The sequence below is a fragment of the Cygnus olor genome, chromosome 27, assembly GCF_009769625.2.
Source record: "Cygnus olor isolate bCygOlo1 chromosome 27, bCygOlo1.pri.v2, whole genome shotgun sequence".
In the NCBI taxonomy this organism is placed as follows: domain Eukaryota; kingdom Metazoa; phylum Chordata; class Aves; order Anseriformes; family Anatidae; genus Cygnus; species Cygnus olor.
In genome coordinates, this window is record NC_049195.1 from 2,688,392 (window position 1) to 2,710,774 (window position 22,383).

Genomic DNA, 22,383 nt, shown 5'->3' on the forward strand with positions numbered 1-22,383 from the left:
AACTTCTTTGAGGTTACATCAACACCAACCTCAAGCAGGCAGGCCCTTAGTGTTATTTGCACTGTGCCAAGTGCCATGCCAGGAAGTCTTCTCTGGGCACACATTTGCTTTTTTGACAGTCAAGCTTTACCTGACCTGAGTTTGCTTTCAGCAGGTCCTGCTTGTAACGCCCTGAAAACCTCCATTGCCAGTGGCCAGAGATTTTCAACCATAACCAAGGTTTAAACAAAGGTTTAAGCATTTCCAGTCCTAAACTTTCCTCACAGTCCTAAGCTTGAGCATGACAAAGGCATGTATCAGATTCTATTCTCTAGAACAGTTCCAGTGAAATCACTGGTTTTTATTTTTGAAAAGGGAAAAATAAAATTAAAGTTTCTAGCAGTTCTGAGCATCTACACTGTGGAAAAAATATTCAAAAGGGGCATAAAACATTCTCTCCTGAACACTCACTCGACAGTTTAAGTATTAGCAATGATTAAAAGCAGAAGAGGATGGTAGATTAGTGGCACTTGCAATTGGTCTGAAAGTTATTTTCTAGAGTGCCATCTCGCAAAGGAAACCATGCAACCATAATATCTAATGGTTCTGTAACTGAGCGCTCCAAACTATTCATCATTGAACAAACCTATGTAATGAGAGCTTCCTAACTTCAGTAAACAAGCAGCTTGTGTCATCTCAGAATTGTAAAGTTCATTGGATTAAGCTCCGCTATTTCGAGGGGTAGCCTCAGCATTTCCTTTCCGAAATTACAAAGACTTTTTTCTTAACTTCAGCCTGGTGCAAACAAACAGAAAAACTAATTAGGCTTGGAAATAATTTTTTGTATTCATTAAAGCAGGAGTTTGCAAAACTGGTTTAAAACCAGCTGTGAAGATGATCTGTTTAGAGCAGGTCTAAATTATAATGATTGAAACCACAATTTGCAAAATATTAGTTTAATGGATTATTTAAGCACAATTTGTACAGGTTTCATCCACCTGAGTTTTGGCAGGAGATTCATTTTAAAGTGAGTGCAAAATTACAGGCAAGAACACAGGGAAAACAAGGCTTCTGGTAAAGAAGAAAAAGGTCTTAGATGTAGACAGGAAGCACCTGTCTGGGGATAGGAAAACAAGTGTATATATATATAAATTTATATTTTTTTTTTTAACTAGGAGGGCTCGTTTGGGAGGGTAGTAGATATCCCACTATTTTACAATTAAAAAAGAAAAGGATAACTTGAGACACACACAAAAGTTACATTATTACTGCCTTTAAGTGTCTCACTACATTTTGATGAGTTATAGTTAGCTCTAAGGGAGGATGGATCAAACCACAAAATAAGAGACCTGTCATAGCAAACTAACTTTATCCTATTGAAACTAAAACTGCAGCTACAGGACAAAATAGGAGATTCACAAGACCTAGGTTTATTCCTTCCCATAATCTACTAGCTGAGATTAAGAGAGCACATAGTTCACGATAACCTGGTATCTCTTCGTATTTGAATCTTCCACCTCCGGATAAATTGGACATAACTCAGAGCTCTGAAACCTGTTGGCAGTAGAAAAACAAACAAATGAGAAAAAAAATAAAACAACCTTAAAAAAAAAAAAAAAAAGAACAGGGATCCTAAACTAAGCACCAGAAACACAAGGCAAGGTGCTCAGAAAGTGCCTTTATTCTAATAAGAGTGATTAAAGACTAGACCACATTGCCAACAAATCTGCAGCACATCCACTACTAGGCACTTTTAAGAGCAGATTAGATAACCACCTACTAGGAATAGTCTAAGTAGAGCTGCTCCCTGCCTAAGGGCAGGAGATGCCTTAGCCCTTCCCAGTCCCAGTTTTCACTATTGATGCAGAGCATCCACATTCTGCATCTTGAAAACGTTCTTTGTACCAATTACAAAAATCAAAATAATCCCAAACTGATAAATGCATTCACAGAGAATACTTTTAAAAAGTATTATATCTCTTTGTGCTATTAGTCTCTAGGACAGGAATAATTAACATTCTTCAATCTCTTGGAATACACTGAGATTGATGGAATAAACACAACAGTAACATCAGCAATTTTTACAAAAAGTTATCTTGGGAAAAAAAAAACAAAACACTTCATGCATAGACTTAACTGATAACATGCTGCATATCTAAGAAGCACAGAGTAACTCACAGGTGAAAAGAGCCTTGCTCACCACCACCTTTATGAGGCACTTTGCAGGAAGGGGAGGAGCTAAGATAAAGAACTGCAAAGGGTCTTGAACAGTTCTTTTTATTTAGCTGTTTGTTTTTAACTTCTAAACCTCATGGCCTATACACTGAAATGTTTATTTTTTGAAGAAGGGCTGCACTGGTATTGAGGGAGCAGAATTGCTCGTTCCTTACTAATAAACCTAAATAGGTAGAAGAATGGCTTCAGCGACCTCTATGAAATGAGTTGGTTTAACAAAAGCAGGAAACTGAAAGCAAGTGTGCTAAAAACATTGCTGTCTATAGGATTTCCCTGTTATTTTTAATAGTGGGGTTTAGTATCTTCTATTTTCTATTCTTACTAAAGCAATGTACTTTTATGCATTAATTAACAAGCTATTATCCTTCACCATGAGTTGGAAGAATTACGCCTGCACAGGTTTATTTCAAAAGGCATAAGTAAATATAAGCCTTAGCTCAAGTGCTATAGTTATCTTGTACGTATCACTGAAGCCATTGTTAATAAAATATATGTAAAAGCCAGCTGATCTAAAAAGAGCTCAATTGGCTCTTTGGAATCATGTTTTTGTGCTTTGAAGAAGCTTGTAACTTTAGTAGGATATTGCAGTAAGGAAGTTAATTGCTAGCTCTATGTGGTGCTAGCAGGGTGTATGAACTTCCCACATCAGTGATCTGACTTTGCCAGGAGAAATGTTCCTTAAAAAGCGTGGATTATGGGAAGAGATGATTAAATGTATAATTTGGAATAAAATGCCCTTGCAGTCTTTGAAGTCAAGCATTCTTGCTCCTGATCCTAGCCTCTAGTCAAGTCTTGTACTTTCAATCAGCTTGATGTTGTTAACACTTCATGGTATTTGGGGGGTGTGAACAGACTGATGTCCTAAGCCCCGGTATCGTAGAAAGAAGAAGATTTTCACATAAGAAATTCAGCTGATATTTTGGTATCTTTCAAGGAGATTTTAGCTTCTGTGATTCCAGAGGGAAATGTGGAAATGTGACATAAAAAAAGAAAGGAGGGGTGGAACCAAATGCAAAGGGCCTCAATATATATCTTTAAAACTCTCTTGATTCTTAAGCCGTACACTAACTATGACTCTGAGTAGTGACACTATTGCTTTAGTATTTATGGGTCATGTGTACAAAAAATAATGTGTGCAGGTAACTAGCGTGATTGGTTTTAGTCATTCATTAACTTATCCCTTGATGTATGAGTTAATTTACCTTTTAGTTTTGTTTTCCTTTTTATTAATAACAGCACAATAGCAAAATATTTCCAGGACAGTTTTTTAAGTTTTAAAATTTTCTTCAATTTATCAAATGTTATTTGAGCTGAAACTGTTCTGAAACATTCTCTGCTTGCTTCACTTTTTACCACAGTTCTTCTGGTAACAGGTTTGTAAGAGTCTGAAGGTAATGCCAGGAATGAACTGAGAAGGGAAGGAAGGGAGGCCAAAATAGCAGACTGAATTGTTCCATTCACATGGCTTTTCTGCTAGGGAATAAGTTAACACTGTAAACAGGAGAGAGGTGTGGTTTGCAGATTGGACAGGAAATCCTTAGTTCTAATCCTTGCTGTGTTGTTGATTCCCTTGGAGACCTTCAGCAAATGCTTTCTGTTCCTATTTTTTCATTGGCAATGAACTAGGGATGATGGCACTTAACTCGCTCATAGGAGCAGTCTTTCAGTTAAAACATTTATAACATACTTTAAAAACAGCTCATGGTACGTGGGCTTGAAATCAACTTGGCTACTTGCTTGAGGTTATTTCCTTATATTGCTCTGAGGACCAGGGACCTTTGGGGGCCCAAGTCATCATAGGCTTTGTTTTTCTCACTTGTAACAATGCAAAGCAAATGCTTTACCAGGGATATAAGAAAATGTAGCCCCACCAACAGCCATTGTCTATTTATAACATGCAGCCAGGCACTGCTCTGCCATCCTTAGTACCCACTGTAGCTGCATTTGGCCCTGTTGTAAAAAGATTTCTTAACCTTTTGCCTTCGGGTTGTAGGGAGCACGCCGGCGAGTGAAGATGTGTGAGAAGGAATGATGGCTGGGGAGAGTATATTTTTAGGAGGACTCTTCTGTGTCAGGCCCTCATTAGAAGCCACACGCTCTGGTTGTTGAGCTGTGTGGCAGCCTCTTGTGCCCTGAGACCCCGTGTAGCAGATGCAGCTGTCTGGCAAGCTATCCAACTGTGTCTGACATGAAGGGTCCAGGAGCGGGAGGTGGTGATGCTGGGCTGGGAATACTGAAGAAGCATAGAGACTGGAGGGGTGACAGCCCTGTGTGAAGGCAGAGTAATGGTTCTGATTTTTTATTGTTGTTTTTATTGATGTAAATGTCTGTTTAAGTGATGAATCAGACTCACATCCTTATCAACCTAGTTTAATTGAGGAGAACCTGTGGTTACACAGCCTGTTAACGGGGGCATGGAAAGACAAAAGCCCAGACTCCTAAAAAGTATGCCTTCATCTCAGGTTTCTTGGGTTTTCTGTAACTTGTGCTTACAGCTACAATTTCAGAGGTACCAAGCCCAGACAATTCATGCTAGTCCATAGAAATATTTCTAGAACAGAGACTATTTTCTTCTATCACATAATTAGAGAAGGAAAGCTCATTAAACAGTTGACTGTTACTTACCAAACTTCTTCAGCTTTTCACTTAGCTGCAAGCATTTTCAGTTGTCAAAACTGCTGAGAAACGCTGCTGAAATTTAGAGAAGAAATTTCTCAGCGTTCTTATTTGTAAATATTTTTTATTTAAAAATTAATTTAATTCTTGCTCTGAAAACCTTTGTGAACTAGGCTTAGTTTGAAAGACATCTGATTTTGAGAATCTATAGTAACTGGGTCATGTTTTGCATAAGATTTGCCCCAAGCCTGATATGCTATCCTGAATTTAGCCATGAAGTTTTACACGTGTAGAATTCAATTCTCTTATAAGTCTTCATTGTAAGAATTCACCTGCCTGGTGGGAATCTCCTTCCTTGGTCCAAGACATCTTCCAGTGTTCACAGGGTCTGTTTTTTCCATGCTTCTCCATTCTATCTTCCCCCACATATTCCCCTACATTACTTCCTTCATCTCTCCCCTTGCCCTTCAAAATCCAACCCCCTTCTTTGATCCTCAGCGAAGCAAAAACAGATCGAAAGTTGCAGCAGGCCCAGTTGTTTTCATTTTGTCACTGCTGTGCAAGTTACTATACGTGCATGTGCCAGGGCATGCAGATGGCCAAATAGTTTTTGTGGCTTTCAATATCAGGACTCAAATCACTAAATTACCGGCTCATGCTTTAGACATTTAGTCATTCACAGCTTGGCGATTGGGAAGCTGTTTACAAGATACCAGTGAAAGAGACAGAAATTTGAAATTAAGCCTGCCAATAAATCTCAGTTTCTGCCACAGGCAACTGCTGCCATCCAAAAGGAAAACGTATCACTTTCTTCAAAGACCCCAGGGCTGCAATGCATTCAAGGTCTGCAGTAGAAGATACAGCCTGAAGTAGCTGTGTAGAGAGAACCCCTGAGATATAGGAAAACGGCACGTTGTTTAACAGTGATACTTAATTGGCCTACTCTAGAGACTATTTAAAAATCCTAGACAACAGTAAGCCCTGAATTTATCTGCTTATTGACCTTCCTCCCTTTCCCTTTCAGTGCCTTTATCTTCTTTGCACTTCTCTCAGTATCTGGAATTGAAGAATTTTTCCTTTGAAGTTCCTTGTATGTGGTTTTAACATGAACCTGTTTCTTGCTTTCTCTGCCTGTAAACAGAGAGATTTCTGTATTTATATCCCAGAAGAAAATGTATATATATTTATTTGTTTTCAACCAGAATTTACTTTGTAAAAGACTGCATGAGGGATGAAGGAGAAGAAAAGTAAACAACTCCTTTACTGATACTTGAGTATCAGTTAATTTAAACTACATGAATCTTGGTTTGGACAAACACAAGTATGCAGAAGAATACTAAAATATCCTGCTTCTGAGTCATCAGATTAAATTATCAATTTTTATTTTTTGAAATCCTATTTCTACTCTCTGTTTTACAATGCAGAAATGCTGCACTGTAGCTTCGGCTGATAGCCAGCCCTTCCAAAAAAACACATTAGTTCTCCATTCTAACTCTTGGGTTTAGACCTAAAGCTGATCTCTCCTGCTGTGCAAGCAAATCAAACAGTAAGCAGGAGAAAAAAAAAAAAGTGGAAATGTGGATTTTTTTTTGCCATAAGACACTGATATTTTCTCTAGCTCCACCAAAATCTCTTCATTTATGTTTCACTACACCCTGTTTAGCTGTTGGTTACGCCAGCTGCACAAATACAGCTGGTATGTGCTGCATTCTTCCTGCCAGTCAAGTCGCAGAGATTGAACATGCACAACCCCAGGAACTTTTGGCATGGGGGGCACCTCAGCCATTTATGAGCTACAATTAGACTCCTACCTTCTCATCATTCTATCATCCAAAGCTGATTTCACAGTCCTTGGAGGGGGGGGAGATGGTGCCTGCCCTGACACAAAGACCAGGTGCAAACCTGAACTCATGAACCTGAAAGAGAAATTTGGTTGATAAGATCATTGCTGCAGCGCTCACTTAAATGTTAATGATGTGCAATAAGTTAATTCCGTGGCTTGAGTTGTTATCACTAAAGTAGCACAAAAAATAGTAATGATTTGTGAGTATATTACGCCTTTTGCCCCCTCTCTCCAAAGTCACTATAGACAGATCTTTAGTTTCAGTGGCTTTTAGGTCAGCCTTTAGGTACAGAACCTGCTGACAACTTTAAAATCAGATGCTGACAGGTGAGCCAGATGTTTTGCTGAAGTACAGAGAGGGAAATCTTGGCCACGACTCATATATATACATATATCATTCTATGATTCTGTGATATTTATATATCTCCATTTGCCTTCAGATAAGAACTATAGAGGTTTTAATACTTGTGTGGTTTATCTATAGAAGGGTGAGAAGCACAGTGAATAGGCACAGATAGATCCAGAAGGCATCCAGATATCTTTGAAAAGAGCCATCTGCATAAACTTTGTGGAATTTAGAGGATGCTCACGTGAGGAGACAAGATCCAGATGATATATCTAACCAGGCACTGCACAGAGATGCAATAACTAGTCATGTAACATTTCCATAGTGTGTTGCATGCAAAGTGAGTTCATCTGAACCACTACTGAAAGGTTTAATTGTTAAAAGTGGTTCAAGTTAATCCCTTTTACTTTGCCTAACAATAGGCTGAGGGCTTGTGTAAGTATTACTGCTAGCATTATGCCAGACCACTGGGTGAAGCTGGGTTTCTGCAGTTTTATTTCCTTTATCTTTACTGAAGTAAAAATAGTCTTCTCCCAGCCCCATTGCTTAAACCAAAATGAGGCTAGCATATTCGTGCTTGATGTCTGTCCACTTCCCTGCAGTAGCTGTTGACTCAATTACCTATTCCAATTAGGTTTCATACGAATGGATGCTTCAAGGATATTCAATTGCTTACTGATTCCAAGAAAATGTGATAGTGAGACGGCCTGAATTTTTGCCTCCACTGACAGCAGCTGCACCATGAGTTTGGACCTTATTAGACTCCAGAGAATCCATCCAGGGAAAAATCAAAGTTTGCATCCTACCAGATACCGGAGAATTCAGCTATAAGGCTCAGGGACCAGACTTTCCAAGTTCCCCTCTTACGAAGCTGCTTGTTTCAGCCTTTCCTGGGTGCAGAGCCAGCCTACTTGCCTCCTGTTGGTGACATTGAATCCAAGGCTGAAAAGCTCTGAGGCAGAGAACCACAAGGTTAGAACAAGTCCGTTTATCATTCTATGTTTTCTTTATCATAATTGTAGAAAGTTAGAAGAAACTGAGAGTAAAGCAAACCTCTACACCCCTGTCCCCCCAATAAAAATAAAAATCAGGGTCTTCTGGTTTAAGAGAAATTTCATCTCTCCAAAACTTGGTTACAGTCCAAATTGGACAGTCACTAGAAATATTTTCAAATTCCCACAAACTGGAAGTTCTCTGGACTCCGCAGGGGCTCTGAGAAATCAACAACCTTATCAGTTTTGTTTCCAATAGCAGGCAGGAAATTACCAAGAACATCAATTCATTGAGCAACTCCAGGGGTTCCCATGCTATCTGACTTCCCGCAAAACTGCCAGGAGGACTGTCTTGCTGTTAAATACATTAACCTTCATGATCCATGTCTCCAAACGATACTAAACAAGGTACTGGTTCTGTGCCAAAGGACACGGACACATTTTTTTCCTCCATGGACCCTGCAGAAACCAAACTCTGGTTCTTCTGATCAGTCCTAGGCAGCCCAAGATCTTCTGTCCAAGATCCTGAACTTGGTCTGTTGCATTAGAAACCAGTGCCCTCATTAAATTTGTTGCCAGCCATCCTCAGCAAAGGGTAGGTCTTTTCTGAGAGGTGTTTTCTGCAGCAGCTTGAAACAGATTCTCTTTCTGTTTACTGTTTCTTCAGCTTTTCTTCTCTGTGTACCACCAGCATCAGGATAACTTGCAGCAGCCAGTCTGTAGTACCAGCTTCATCCTATGTTGCCAAATTTGCAGTTCCATAGAGCATGGCTCCTCTTTCCCTCCCAACTTGCAGAAAGCCACTGATTTTGGTGTCATGTTTGCCACTTACACAGCATGGATTATGTGATCCAGAGTGGTCTAAATAAAATGTGACCCTTGTAGACTAAGTACCTTGCTTTCACTGTGACTGTGATGGGCGTGTGTGTACTTACCAGGAAAACATACTAGTTCTAGATGCAACACTGAATTCTTCTGCAGCCAGTGAGATGTTGGTCTTGAGGGGGAGGCTGGGGAAAGAATACAGAATGGATTGGAAAATACCATACACGGGGCCCAGTCTGACAGCCATAAATTTGTACGAATCAGAATGATGTTTATCCAGGGCTACTCCCTACACTTAGATACGTGGCTTTGGCCATGAGACAACTCAAATCAAGATCTCCATGAGGAGCATTCCAACCCAGCTAGGACTTCTGTTGACAGCAGGAGTAAACCATCAGACCTTTGCTTTCCGAGCGTCCGATGTTTATAGGACTCCTAAAGAGGGCACAGATACGCACACTATTAAATATTATTGCTTCTCATTTTGTTCTGATAGACATCAACAAAACAAAGTAATCTGGGCTCATGTTTCCACTTGCATCTTGTCAGAAATCCTTCCAGTTGTATGGGAAGGTAGGAAAGTTAACTGATCTTGGAAACAGGCTTTATTCCCTAGCAATCTGCACTCCCAGGGATTATATAATGCTTTATAAACTGGAGCTGCCTTCATTTGATTTACAAGTTGTATCAGTGGAGGATCTGCTTTGCTTAGTACTGACCTGCAGCCATTTCTGGGGTAGGTTTTGAAATCGGTTAAGTAGTAAATAAGATGACAGCACAGATCAAAAAGGGACTGATACTAGAGTTTTTCTTTATAAAATCAAGAGTTCATAATTAGAAGGCTGACAAGGAATTTACAGAATCTGAGTTTTGTTCTCTGTTGTTTCACATTTCACATCATGAGCAAGACAAATCATTTAATTTCTTACTTCCTGTTTTCTACAAGCAGAAGCAATAATGGTGTCTTTAGCTAGGTTTTGTGTGTTTGGGTTCTCCTACTGCACCTAACATTAAGGACTCTGACTTCTTTTTGTACCTCTTGATGCTACATGAATGATACTGGGATTGTTATTTAATATGTGAGAGCTGAAGTTTATTTGGGTTTAGGTGTAAAATGTATGCTGGGCATACAAGATGTGATGTCAGAAAAATTGCAAAAGACAACAAAATGAAAACATCAGATAAAACTGCTTGGGAAATTCACGGTAGAAAGTAAATACCCTTGGTGGAATTTAGCCAAGAACACAGAAAATAACAACTGGTGCTAAGATATGCAGGTATCGTAAATGCTTAAGAAATACATAACACGTGGAGGAAAATAAAGTCATTGCCCCTTTAAACGTATACAAGTAGTTAGGATCTTGGTTTTTTTAATCTCCATCAGAGAAGGTGTAGTATTTCATGGGATGTGCCAAGCATGAGGACATGATGCTAGATGGCTCCAAGCAGAATGGACACTTGCTTGGTTATTTTTGGACACGAGTACTCCCGTCAATGCTGCCAGTGTTGCAGCTGTAACAAAGAGAGGCTTCTGTTTTGTTGTGGAGATAAAACTTGAGTGGATGCCTGGAGGAGGGGCAGAAAAGAGGAGGAAGAGTGGTTGGCATGACCCATATCACGTTTTGCTAACAATAGCGTTAACTCATTGCTTAATTAAATAGTTAATTAAGTTCAGTGTGTGGGCTAGATAGAGCAACTAATTGTGGGCTCATTGCATTTTTCAATTTGTTGTAAGAAAACAAAAATCAATTCATCATCATTCCCTGACTTTTGCCTACCTCACAGAGCCCTGACCTAATCGATGTGACACACACTAGCTGCTCTTTATGGTATTAATGGGTCATGCTGCAAGAGATTCCTGTGCTCTAGGGAGAATATTTAGCTCAAGGGGAAAATTCAGAATATTTAGGGAAAATGTTTGAAAACAGGAATGGAAAATTTGCTGGTCAGTTTTAAAGAGCGAATCTTGGTATAATGGTTGAAGTAGAGATAAGACTAGGGGGAAGAGCTTAAGTGGACGGAAGACGTTGGAAAATCACAAAAACTAAAAAATAATAAAAAAAACCAGATACTTCTAAATATTTAGAAATATCTAAAAGGAATTTAGAATTTATCTAAAAGGAATTTAGGAATTTATCTAAAAGGAATGTTCCTTTATTTTTAGTGGGAACGAAGACTGTTGGTTCAAGTGCTGTGAAACAGCAGGGAAGCCTGGAGAAGTTACAATTAACTTTCAGATCTGTGTAACAAGAATATAAAAGTCACCATCAAAATGTAAAAATTTTATGTGAGGCTTCCAGTTTATGTTACAGTTATCTATGAAATGTTATGATTTTTGGTGGGGACTTGACAAAGTTCTCAAAATGCTTCAAGTGGAAACCTCAGTGGAAATCCCTCCACTCTTTCCTCTTTGTTGAGATTTATTTTGGCTCCCCACAAAAATAAATCCTAGACGGGCTTGGTCAGTCTCTCCCGTTTATGTTTACAAAGGTATGTGGCATTTCAGTTAATACTTAGGTCCAGGAATACTTCCAAGTTCTTCAGGGCAACTCTGGGTATTTGTCCTTGATGTACCTAAGGTTGACATTTGATGTGCGGACAGGGTGTTAGCTGTACCAGGATGGCAAGGAAGTTTGATATGGGAGTTCAGAAATGCTGGATAATTTCTCTTCTACACTGCAGTTGTTAAATGAGCCAGCATAACTCATAGAACACGGAATGTCTTCTCTTCAGCCTTCTCTAAAGGCTTTGGTTTATACGTCTGCAATTTTCTTTGTATTTTTTAAGATGAAAACAGCCAGGAGAGGGAAGCAAAAGCATAACCAGATGAGACAGATGTGAAACGGCAGCAGTGAGAAAATAGGCAGCTTCCTTTGGGATATTTCTTTACCAGCACCCTAAATACTGAATGTAAATGGGTAAGCAGGAATTCTGAATCACATGAACATATGAAGCTGATTAAGCAGAGACCCAGCTAGCTGAGGGAAGTCAGTTGTAGAGTCTTCTGCTACTACTGTGTGTATGACAGTGTGATGCTGGCTTTGTCTACAGTTAAAAGTTGTGCTCTAAATGTGCTGTGTTAAGGAGTAACCCCCCAGATTTTCTTCATTTATCTCCATGTGTAGTCAGCCATAACACAGATGTATGCATTGCCAGTACAGCCAATTCAAGACTCACAATGAAAACTAAATTATAACAGCTGCATACAGCTGGTCACAATAAGTGTGTTTTATGATACTATAATTGTATTTAGTCACCTAATTAGTGGTGAAAGACAAAAATACCATACCAAAAAGCAGAAAAGTTTGATTAAGGGTGCCTGGTGAGGGCAGCCATAAAGGTAACAATAAAAAACAGCCCTAGCCTTGGAGAGGTCAGAGTCTGTTACTGGTGGGACATTTTCTGAGCAGGCTCACCCTGAATCTCTAATTTACTCACTAATCTGAAGAAGACATATGTTTGCACAAATTTTAAGGAAGACAGTATGCTTTTCCAAAGTCACAAATCAGTTTTTAAAACATAGGTAAAGCCTGTTTAATGTTCACCAGTGCAACTGTGCATTGACTCTAAAATTCAGAGCAATATAATGCCTACTAGAGGGACCGACCCTAAGGACATGTGACAGCTGCTTGCAATGCTGAAACTCCAAATGAGTGCTTACCTAGTTTAAAGTACTCTAAATGCTGCTCTTGATTCCCATGATGTTTGCACCTTTCAGGACTCTTCTCCAATGCTGTGAAAAGACTGATTTAGGAAATTCTGTGAAGATTTCTGTGTTAACCTATACTATGGGAAATGAAATGGCTGGAAAAGGTGAGCTGAAGAGTAGAAAAAGCACTTAATATTTTTTTCCTTTTCTTTATAGACATATTCAATAAAATTGCTGGTTTAGCTCCTAAATCAGAGCTAGATTCATGAGTCAGCTGCTATTTTATTGCTACCCCTACAATTTTGGGTGGGAAATGTTTTATATAACTGCACTGTGTCACATTTTCAGCTGAGAAAAGACATATATTACTCTGCTCCCCCATGTCCCGAGAGGCCTTCTAACCCATAAAAATGATAACGTTACATTATACTCTCCTATTAGGCACACAGTGAAATATATCCACTGATTGTTTATCTTCCAAACAGATGAAAGATGATGATTGAGATGATATACTCCTTCCCTTCCTCCCCACCTCTATCTGCCCCATATCTATCAGGGACAACAAGGAATGCTCAGGAGTTTAGTAATGGAATCCAATCTTTCCCTTCCAGGTCAGCAGTTCAAATCTAGCCCAAACTGGAGACAAGAGTGGATACCATTTACTCTTTATTGGCCTGCAACATGATGACTTTTTTCTGGGTTTCAGTCTAATTCCTGCAGTATGGGTGTCCATGCAAGTAAAAGCCATCATCCTAGCTGATACACTTTATTCATTGAGACATCAGAAAAGTTAAAGTCATGGAAGTCCTTTCTGGGTGATAACCCCCAAGAGGGGCAGCTCTCATGTCAAATCCAACTGACTATATATGACTATTTGGCTCTACGGATACTTACTGGTGGTTGGACTGATGTTTTTGAAAGCATTGGTGTACTGTTGCAGAGTGTCGAGACCTTTTTGGTTCAGGCAAGGCTCATTTATGTGTGAAACAACTCTTTACGAACATGGAAATATCGATCTCTCCATTTCCCCCAACATCTGAAAATAAAAGTGATTCCCAAGCACATGGAAGATACTATCTTTTTGTTCCAGCATCATGTTGGATGTGCCAGCAATCTGAAGAAGCTAGCTATGTTGTTACGTGCACTATGGATATAAGCAGAGAGCTTCAGGCTGCGATTAAGCCAATGCTTTGCACAAACCCTAATTTGGTGGTAGTTGCTAATAGCTTCTCAGAGGGATTACATCAATCATTTTAAAACAGCTTATAGAATACAATACAAACATATAGGAATGTGAGAATTACCAAATTCCTTCCTACCCGTGAGCCATTTCAAACAGTATATTTCACATAGTATATAATTATTAGAACAAATTAAATTTTTCCAAAGGCAAAGAAACCCCAAAGAAGACACTTAGGGTAAAAATATGCCCTTTCACAGGAGCCTCATAATAACTCCTAACAGAATCTTAATAAAGCTCTGAAAGTAAAGCTTTTTATTAGTAGTAACAGGCCTATTAAAAACTATAAATTAGCAGTACCAATACCAAGTTCATTATTAAGCCTTATTCAGACACAATTACAACCCTTCTGTTGGATGCTTTTTTTTTTTTTTCATTCATCCTCCAGGTTTGCATGGCTGCCTGTGTTGGGTGATGGCACTATAGAAAAGTAATTAATTCCTAGAAGGTTTTTCCCATAAGAGAATTTTCTATCAGTGCTGAAGCGACCATAATGCTCATCTCCATTTCCTACTGAAACGCTGCAGTAATGCTGCCACCTATGGAAACTTTCTCAGACCCGACCTTTGCAATCTGCCTAATGCATTTGCAGCTGTGAAAACAGGATTTGGACGTGCACAATTGATCTGCAGATAAAACTCCATATTTGTTACTGGATCTTTGTTAATCTAGACATGAGGCAGCTCAAATTCTCTTCCTTCCAAATAAATTAGTTTTGAAATTGAAATTGTTTCCGGAAATTGGTCCTTAAGACAATATTTTTGCTTGACAGTGGCACCTCCAGGCCCTGATGTGAAATACTGCTGCCCCATTATGCTAAGTGCTGTAAAAACATCAGAAAGAGTTGGGCAGCACTTCCAGCCCACTTCTTTTCTCACAGAAGTGAGGATGATGTGAGGAAAAATTCCATGTTTCAAGTATATACCTGATTTACTGCATATATGTTTGTTTTGCATGTGCATGCTAGGGCAGCACACAGGGCCCTGAGACTGCACCATGGCCTTGCCCCCTGACCCGGCGCCATTTTGTGGGCTGAAGGAGGCGCTTGGCAGGGATGCTGCTTATCAGGTACCTTGGTGGGATGAGGCCACATTTTAGGAATAAGGGTGATGTGCTAGGCTGTCACTAGAGGCTCTGCACCCAAAAGGCACTTTGGGGGCATTACTAGCCGTTTCCTGCCCTGAGCTCCCCCCAGCACACAAGAGGAGATCTGAAAATGCACAGGATATGTGCTGAGAAGGGGCCTTTCCCTGCTGAAAGATGTGGGAAGGAGATAATCCCAAATGCTTGAGATAGATCTACAGCTTTAATGTGTTTTTCCTCAGAGGAAAGCACAGCCTTAGCCTCCCCACTACCTACTGACCTTGCATATGGCCTTAGAACAGAGAATTTTGAGGAAGACACAAACAACACATTCATTTTACTCTATTTGCACCATGTAGCAGAACAGTGAGTAGATTTAAGGTGTGTGAGAAGAAGAAGGGACAAGTTACCTGAGGTACAAGTCACTACAGATGCCTTCACAGAGCTGCTGAGGGGTTCCAGAACCTTCCAGAGCTGGGTAGAACCACCCCGGCCCCTGAGGTAAAACCCCTTTGCTGAAGATATTCTCCTAGTAGGAGCTGATTTAATTCATTAATTCTTTCTTCCCTTGGTTATGGCTGTTCATTACTGGGTTGTAATCCTGCCTAAATGGGGGTGTTTTCAGTGAGCAGTTTGGGGAAGGGGGGATGGTTGTTCTTGGACAGCCCCCCCCTTTTCTTTTTTTTTTCTTCCTTTTTTCTTTTTTCTCTCTCTTTTTTTTTTTTTTTTCAAAGTAGTGGTTCATTTGCCTTCTTTGTGGTCTTTTATGGAATGGGATTACCAGTTCAGTGGGATTTACTGTAATCAACATAATAGTTAAGTAGTCAGCAGAGAAAGCTGCTGTAGGCTGTTGGCACAGATATCTTGTGCAGGTCCAAGGCCTGCAGATAAATAGAGGAGTTGGCTTATAAATATTAATAAATGTTCTTATTTTCTATTTTAACTTCTTGTGTGTTGAAGAAAACAAATGGAAGGTGCTCTTTTTACAGGAAAAAATGTGTAGGGTGTATATAGCCACTGTGTTTTGTGTTCTTAGCTGTTTAAACTCAAGACAGTATTCTGTGCATAAGCCATCATTTCTACAAATTTTTGCCTTTTTTTTTTTTTTTTTTTCTATCTAGTGGGATGAGGCTAGGAGAAGGGATGTAGTGCTAGAGTAGTTTTAAGAAAGGGTCATGTCTCCTGTTATGTTTGTGTCAAACAGAAAGGGTGTTGTTACCTGCAGCATTAAAATATAATGGTAGGTAAGCTGTAATATGGCTTTCTCTGAAAGCAGGTACAGGATTTCAGCTGCTCTGTGGAAACGAGGACTCCAGCTCCTTGTTTTGTTCAAACCTAGCTCTTGCTTTTGAAAAGGGAAATTGAGTCTACTTGAACTTATTCATGCACACAAAGGTCTGGAAACACCTCCTTGAACAACCTCAAGTCTCCAATTTGTTTTCCCTTCTGAGCTTGTGTGAGGTGATGGTGAAAAGAAGAAAACAGGCATAAAATAATGACTATGCATGTATACTGATATCTCTTTTGGAAACCTGGTTGGAGGATGAATACTCACTGTGGTCTTAACCTTGTTAGCTGTTTACTCAGATACTCAGTGGCTTGTGATTTGGCATCTGTCTTGCTTGTCCTGTGTAGGGCTGTCACCTTACACAGAGGTGGCAATGTGAGGAGGGACACATGAAATCAATCCAGTGTTAATGACGGCATTGCTGTTGTACTGTCTAGCAGTAAGAGTTGAGCAAGGAGCAAAGGCCCAGATGCTCAGGTGGTGCTCAAAAGACAGGGTTCAGCAATCACCAGTGTGCGTTGCCTTAAAATTAGCACTTAGTTACTGTGGGTAAGACTGGGTTTGAAACCCTTGGTTTATATTCTTGCTCTTTTTAGGTGACCTGCAGAAATACTTTTAAACTTCTTTTCTTTCCTACTGCCACTCCTTAAAAAATGCTCAATAGGATTTAGGTACTTACAGTGCTTATAGACCCTTAAAAATAAAAAATAAATAATAATAAAAAATATAAAAACTATAGAGATGGAACTGTTCTTAATTGAATGTGCTGCAATATGGCTGTGACCTAATTATGTCTGACTCTTAACTGTATTTCAAAGAGGTTGGTTGTCCCATATGTTTCACTTTTGCACATTGAAATATTTTAGGAAACTTGTTTATTGAGATAAGTATCTGTAAATCTAATGTTATACAGAAGCATTATGGTAATGAATGTCTCCCTCTTATAGTAAGGTATAACAATTTTGTTTGCTACTGACTATTATCTGTTCGAAAACATAATGATCTAAGCTGCCCTATGCTATGCATCATCTAAGACTCAAAAAAGAACCAGGGCAATGATGAGCTGAGGGATATGGAGGTAAATATCAATCTGAGTGCAAGAAATGTCCTAATGGAGTAATGAAGTGGTAGGAGTTGTTCGCTTGCTGGAAATGTTTCTCTGTGCTTGTACCAAGCACAAGAGAGTTCTGAGTCTTGGCACTGTAATGATTCTAGAATTGCAAAACTCAGAATGAGCTGTTACACTGATGTAATTTGGAGCTGCTATGATTTGCACTTTTCCTCTGCATCAAGCTTTTAATCTCTGGCTAGTATACTTGAAGATAAGCACAGGTACCAGTGCTTCTCTGGAGGGTGTTAGGACAGATAGTCCCTTACGAGCAAGGATGCAATGAGCATAGGTGTCTTTGTACCTTGATGAGTCTTGGTCTGCTTTTTGAGTTATTTTTTTGACTTAATGCATCTTCTCTTGAAGTATTCCCTTTGAATTCTGGTGCAGGGACAGGTCTGGGGGGAGCAACTTATATGCCCCAGATCTTTAGGGTGCCTGCGCTTCTTTTCCCCCAAGCAGCAATGTGGAAACCTCAGTGGGGTAGTTCTTTGATGCCATGATCGTCCTCGGGGTGACAAGTGACTTAACTGGGAATGAAGCCCGGCTTCGTGGGCTGTTACAACGTTAGATTGCACCAAGAATTATCTTCCAAAAAATGGCTTGACCCAACTCATGGATTATCATGCAGTGAGTCAAACAGTTCATGGATGTGAAGCCGTATGGTAGCCAGTCACCGTCTCTTTAGCCCAAGGACTGTATGCTTCATTTAGCGGCGGTGTGGGGTGAGGTAGTAAAGCTGGAGTTTTCAGAGACTCTCATTGGAATTCAGGCACTATTTGCATTTAATGGGGTTTGAGGCTAATGCTTCTGTGCTCTTATTTTGTGTGTTGGACAGTTCTGGTGCATTCCAGCCTGTTAGGGCTTTGGGCTGCTTTATTTTTACTACCACCAAGTCCTCAAACACATAACACAAGGTGTGGTCTTTTGAGTATTTCAAATAGTTTTAACAAAAAAATATTTAATATGTAAGCATACAGTGAAAGTTGGACTTACATGTGTTGTTACCTGTGTTACATTTTATTAAAGCAATTCCTTTTAACTCCTAGTTCTGTCAGATACTTACTGTTTGCAAATGAAATGCAATCCCTGCACGATAAGGCTATTTTTTTCCCCAATGAGTATTTATGCTAACTGCAGAAATACATATTGATGATAAGGACCCTATTGTGTTAAGTGTGCTGTGAATGCTGTAAAGAGACCACAGCGTTTGTAATTTAGATTAAGAGATTAAAATGTAGTGTGTGAATGTTGCAAATACTAGTGGGCTTTTGGGAAAGGAATATGAGCTAACTTTCAAAGGAACTCAAGGGACTAGATGCTCAAATGCCTATCGAAATTGGACCTTGGAGCTTATCTGAGTGAGAAAAGTGACAGGAATGACTGCAGGACTGTTCATAGCCTCTTATTTCACTAGCAGATTTCTGAGGCTGCACTGCATGGGCCTGGAAGGCTGCAAGGTAGAAGGAAAGCAGCAAGAAGAGTAAAGGTAGTAACCTTTGATATTTTTTGAATGAGTTTGTGATGTAAAGCTCTCTGAAGTCTCTGACGATTTGGCAAATGTAAGCTGAACTGCAAAATTAACTGGTAAAGCAAGTATCAAACCAGCAAGGTAGCATGTGTTGCATCAAAGAGCTGTAGTGCAAATGGAGGATATAATTCTGCCTCTGAGGAGGACGCTGCAGACTGTCAATGTCTGTTTTTTGGAAGGTGTTTTCTTGGCTCTGATGTGACCCTGAACCAGGTCTGTGTTGGTCACTGCATGAAAAATTCCTGTAAATGCTTATACGTGCTAGTATCCTGGAAAGCAGCCCAGCTTTACATCATACAGGATGTCTTGATTATATCAGTAGCAGATATCTGAAGTATTTTTATTTCTTCATGGCAGTTTTAGATAAGCTTTTTCTAGAATAGAATAGAACTGAATTTTGCAATAAATAGTCATTCTTTTCCACTGTGGCCAAACATGATAACTTTTATATTATCTGTTTTCTTTTGCTTGTCATCTGTGGATCTGCAGTCGTGCTGCAAAGGCATGATATGCTGATCTAACAGGTAGGGAAAGGAGACAGACATGTTTCGGGCTGTGGAATAACTTGTTAGCAGAGCCTGAGATTGTTGATCTTCCTTTTCCTGCTCAAACTTGTTACTGGTGTGGTCTATGTAGGCACCAAAAGTTGGTCTAACCCAAAGGATAATTCCTCCTTTGGAGGAACTCCTTTGGGTTGTAGGGGGTTGTGCTTCTTGCTGTTTACACAGTGTGCCTACAAATCTACGCTGCCATTCCTGCTTGGAGGGGCAAAGAGTGTTGGTGTGGAGGAAGGGATCTCATGAGGCAACCTCCAAGGGACTTGGCTTTGATTGAGGTCATGGCTAGTCAACACATTTTTGGGGCAGTGCTGTAAACTTGGGCTCCTGCTCTAGTGCCTGGCAGAGTTGCCCCCACAAGCTGCGCACCCAGCCTGCTGAATTTGCATGTTACTGTGGGTCTTGGGACTCCGACCTTCAGAGAAACTGCTTGTTGTAAGTTCTGTGCTTGAAACAGGCAGCATGCCCGTACTCTTAGAGCTAAAAGATGGGCCTTAATTTCAGAGGCTGCTGCTATTCCAGAGTAACTGTGCTATGGAGTTGTTTTTTTCAGGATGAGGTGAGTAGATGTCATGTCCGTTCGGTGGATGCAGCCTGCCCTACTAGCTGTGGTGAGAACAGGTAGCAGCTCTGCAATAGCAGTGTGTGAGCAACCACGCATCAAATTCCACCAGTACACACCAGAAAGAGCTACTCGGGTTGTTCAAGTGAAGTCTAAGCAAAGTTATCTCAAAAGAAAACAGCAAGAGAATACGAGGTTTGCTTACCATTGGAGAAATGAAGATTCTGGTGGTGCCATGACTGCAGAAACCACAAGGTGGTGGCATTGCACAGGTAAACGGTACACGGAACGCTGTCCTTGAGGTTTGTCTTGTGTGCTAGCGAGGTTTGTTTGGGGAACAGAAATCAAACGTGTGATTTTTCATCTGTTCCGTTACTAACCAAGAGTCAGAAGGACCTTTCTTGATGGAAGGGGCTCTTCTTTATTAGGAAACTTCCCCTTCTGCTTCCCCCAACCCCATTATTAAGCAATTTGGAGTAACTGCCCTACAGGAGGACTGAATATGGTCGTGGTTTGGAAAAACAGCTCTGGGAATTGGCAGAGTAGGGCTGAGTTCCTGCCTTTGTGTGATTTCAGGCAAGTGGTGGAACTTTTTCATAGACCTCCGTTTCCAATCCGTAAATTAAGAGTACACCATCCTTCTATTTCCCTCTTGTGCTCTGTGTGGCCTCTTCAGTCATGGCATGTGCATGGAGTGCTTAACTTGCTAGCATCCTTTCTCTTCTTGAGCATGTAAAGTACTCTTGTAATCTTTCCAGATGTTAAGAGGTACAGCACCACAGCATTTTTCTTTTAATTGTTAACACATTTGCACAGGTCATTAAGTACCAGGGGCTCAGAGGAGATGCTAATCAGTGGGCAGCCTGTACTGAGACAGTGCTGAGCCTTTTTTTTTGCCATGTGGCCTCTCTCTGTGAGCCTCCAGATTCCCACTTTAGTGCTGTAAAGATGTGGTTTTTTGTCTTCCTACCCAAATTGCCAAGGCTCTTCCTCTAGGACTGGGATCTCCTGCCTGTGTGGGTCTGCTGACAGCTGCCGTTCTCCCCACGTTTCCTCCTAGCCTGCTGAAAGTACCACCAGTGGGATCATCTTGGGTCATCAGTTCAACTACACCTCCGCCTCCTTCTGTTCCTCCACCAAAACAACAGTTCCTCTTAGATCTTTCCATCGCTTCTTTAGGGCCTTTCTGCAGTGCTCTGAGCTGCTGCCTTATCTGCCTGTTTGTCATCGCCTGTACCCTGAGAGCAGCGAAGGCGTAGCCGCCCCCTCCACGTACACACCTTCCCTTCTCGATCATCTATCAGTGTCTGAGGAGAAAGCTGCCTGCCAAACGCCTCAGACTTTGGAAAGTTAAAACAAGATGGGTAATCTTTTCTCTTTCCTAAGAATTACCTTTCTTGATGAGCTTCACTGTGGTGCTTGTGGTAGGAAAAAACGCAGGTCAGAATTGATCTGCTTTGCTATGAAGGACTTTAAACAATGGTAATGGATTAAATCATAGAATTGTGATTTTAAATCTTATGGATGTCATCTGAATGATCAGTAAGGACTTCTGTTTTCCGCCAGCTCCTGCTCTTACATCTAACCGGCAGGAATATGTGCCTTTGATTGCTCTGACCCATACTTGTTGACTTTCACAAGTTTGAACTCTTGGATACATGGACTGCCTTGCTGGGCCTGACTGCACAGCACCCTATACAAGACACAGCTGGTCTTCTTTTAGATGGCCAAGAGCAAATTCACTGACACTGAAACTGATGGTAAAACTTCCACTGGTCCAGTTCCCCAAGTGTATCTGTGGTACTCGGAAACAACAAATCTACCTAGGAGACTAGGGGAAAGGAAACCGGTGCAGATGTTGAAATGCATCAGATGATCAAATATTTAGTTCCTATCTTAAAAAATAATAAGTTCAGGTGTAAAATGGCAGTTCTGTTAACTGTTAATACTTGTAAACTACATTCCGCGTTTAAAAAGTGTGGAAGTGGAAACTTTGCAGCTGTTGAACAATATTGTGGAACTCCACAGTAACATTTTATCAATATCTTAAGACTTACCTCTAGTGGAAAGCCAGACCCACATTTATACACATTATAAATGTACATATGTTCACATGTGCTATGTACGTGTTGGTGTGTAAGAGCAGTGATTCAAGTTTCAAGATGCGTGAAACACAAGTCAATGTGTTTGGCTGACTTAACCAGGGCTGGGTGGAAAGGCAAAGGTTGTCTTGTTCCCAGCCCACAGCATGTTCCTCAAAACAGATGTTTGTGTCTTGGCTGTTGAAGGTTTATTTTTTAAATGTTGCTGTTTTGCAGGGTATATGGCAAATGTGCCAATAATTGAGCCTTGGGGAAATACTTTCCCATTCATGGATAGCATTGTCCCAGAATCCAGGAGCTCCTGAGATCCAGCCCCATCCCTGCAGCTGACCTGCTCTAACTTTGGCTTCTACGTGCTCCTACTTCCTCTGTTAGTGAGCAGGAATAATCCAACAGCATTTACCTAATGCAGGTGCTGAGGAGCTTG

The 22,383-nt window shown here is 40.4% G+C and overlaps 1 protein-coding gene and 1 long non-coding RNA gene across 4 annotated transcripts in view; both read right to left on the reverse strand.

The window, feature by feature from the left end:
• Positions 1–8,972, reverse strand: part of PPP2R2A (protein phosphatase 2 regulatory subunit Balpha) — a 50,276-nt gene extending 41,304 nt beyond the window's left edge. The window contains exons 1-3 of one of the 3 annotated variants that reach the window (XM_040538126.1): positions 8,947–8,972; positions 6,642–6,746; positions 1,467–1,533 (exon numbers count right to left, since the gene is read on the reverse strand). In XM_040538126.1, the coding sequence (XP_040394060.1) occupies positions 1,467–1,533; positions 6,642–6,746; positions 8,947–8,957 (183 nt within the window). In that variant the 5' untranslated portion in view covers positions 8,958–8,972. Of the gene's footprint in view, positions 1–1,466; positions 1,534–2,115; positions 2,148–6,641; positions 6,747–8,946 lie in introns of those variants that run through there. The other 2 variants (XM_040538127.1, XM_040538128.1) reach the window with 2 other exon arrangements.
• Positions 8,973–9,699: 727 nt separating this feature from the next.
• LOC121060389 lies at positions 9,700–15,426 on the reverse strand. Its single transcript, XR_005814809.1, has 4 exons — positions 15,219–15,426; positions 13,380–13,521; positions 12,498–12,569; positions 9,700–10,402 (listed from the first exon to the last, which is right to left on the reverse strand). It is a non-coding gene; the product is annotated as an uncharacterized LOC121060389 (long non-coding RNA).
• Positions 15,427–22,383: the final 6,957 nt, after the last annotated feature.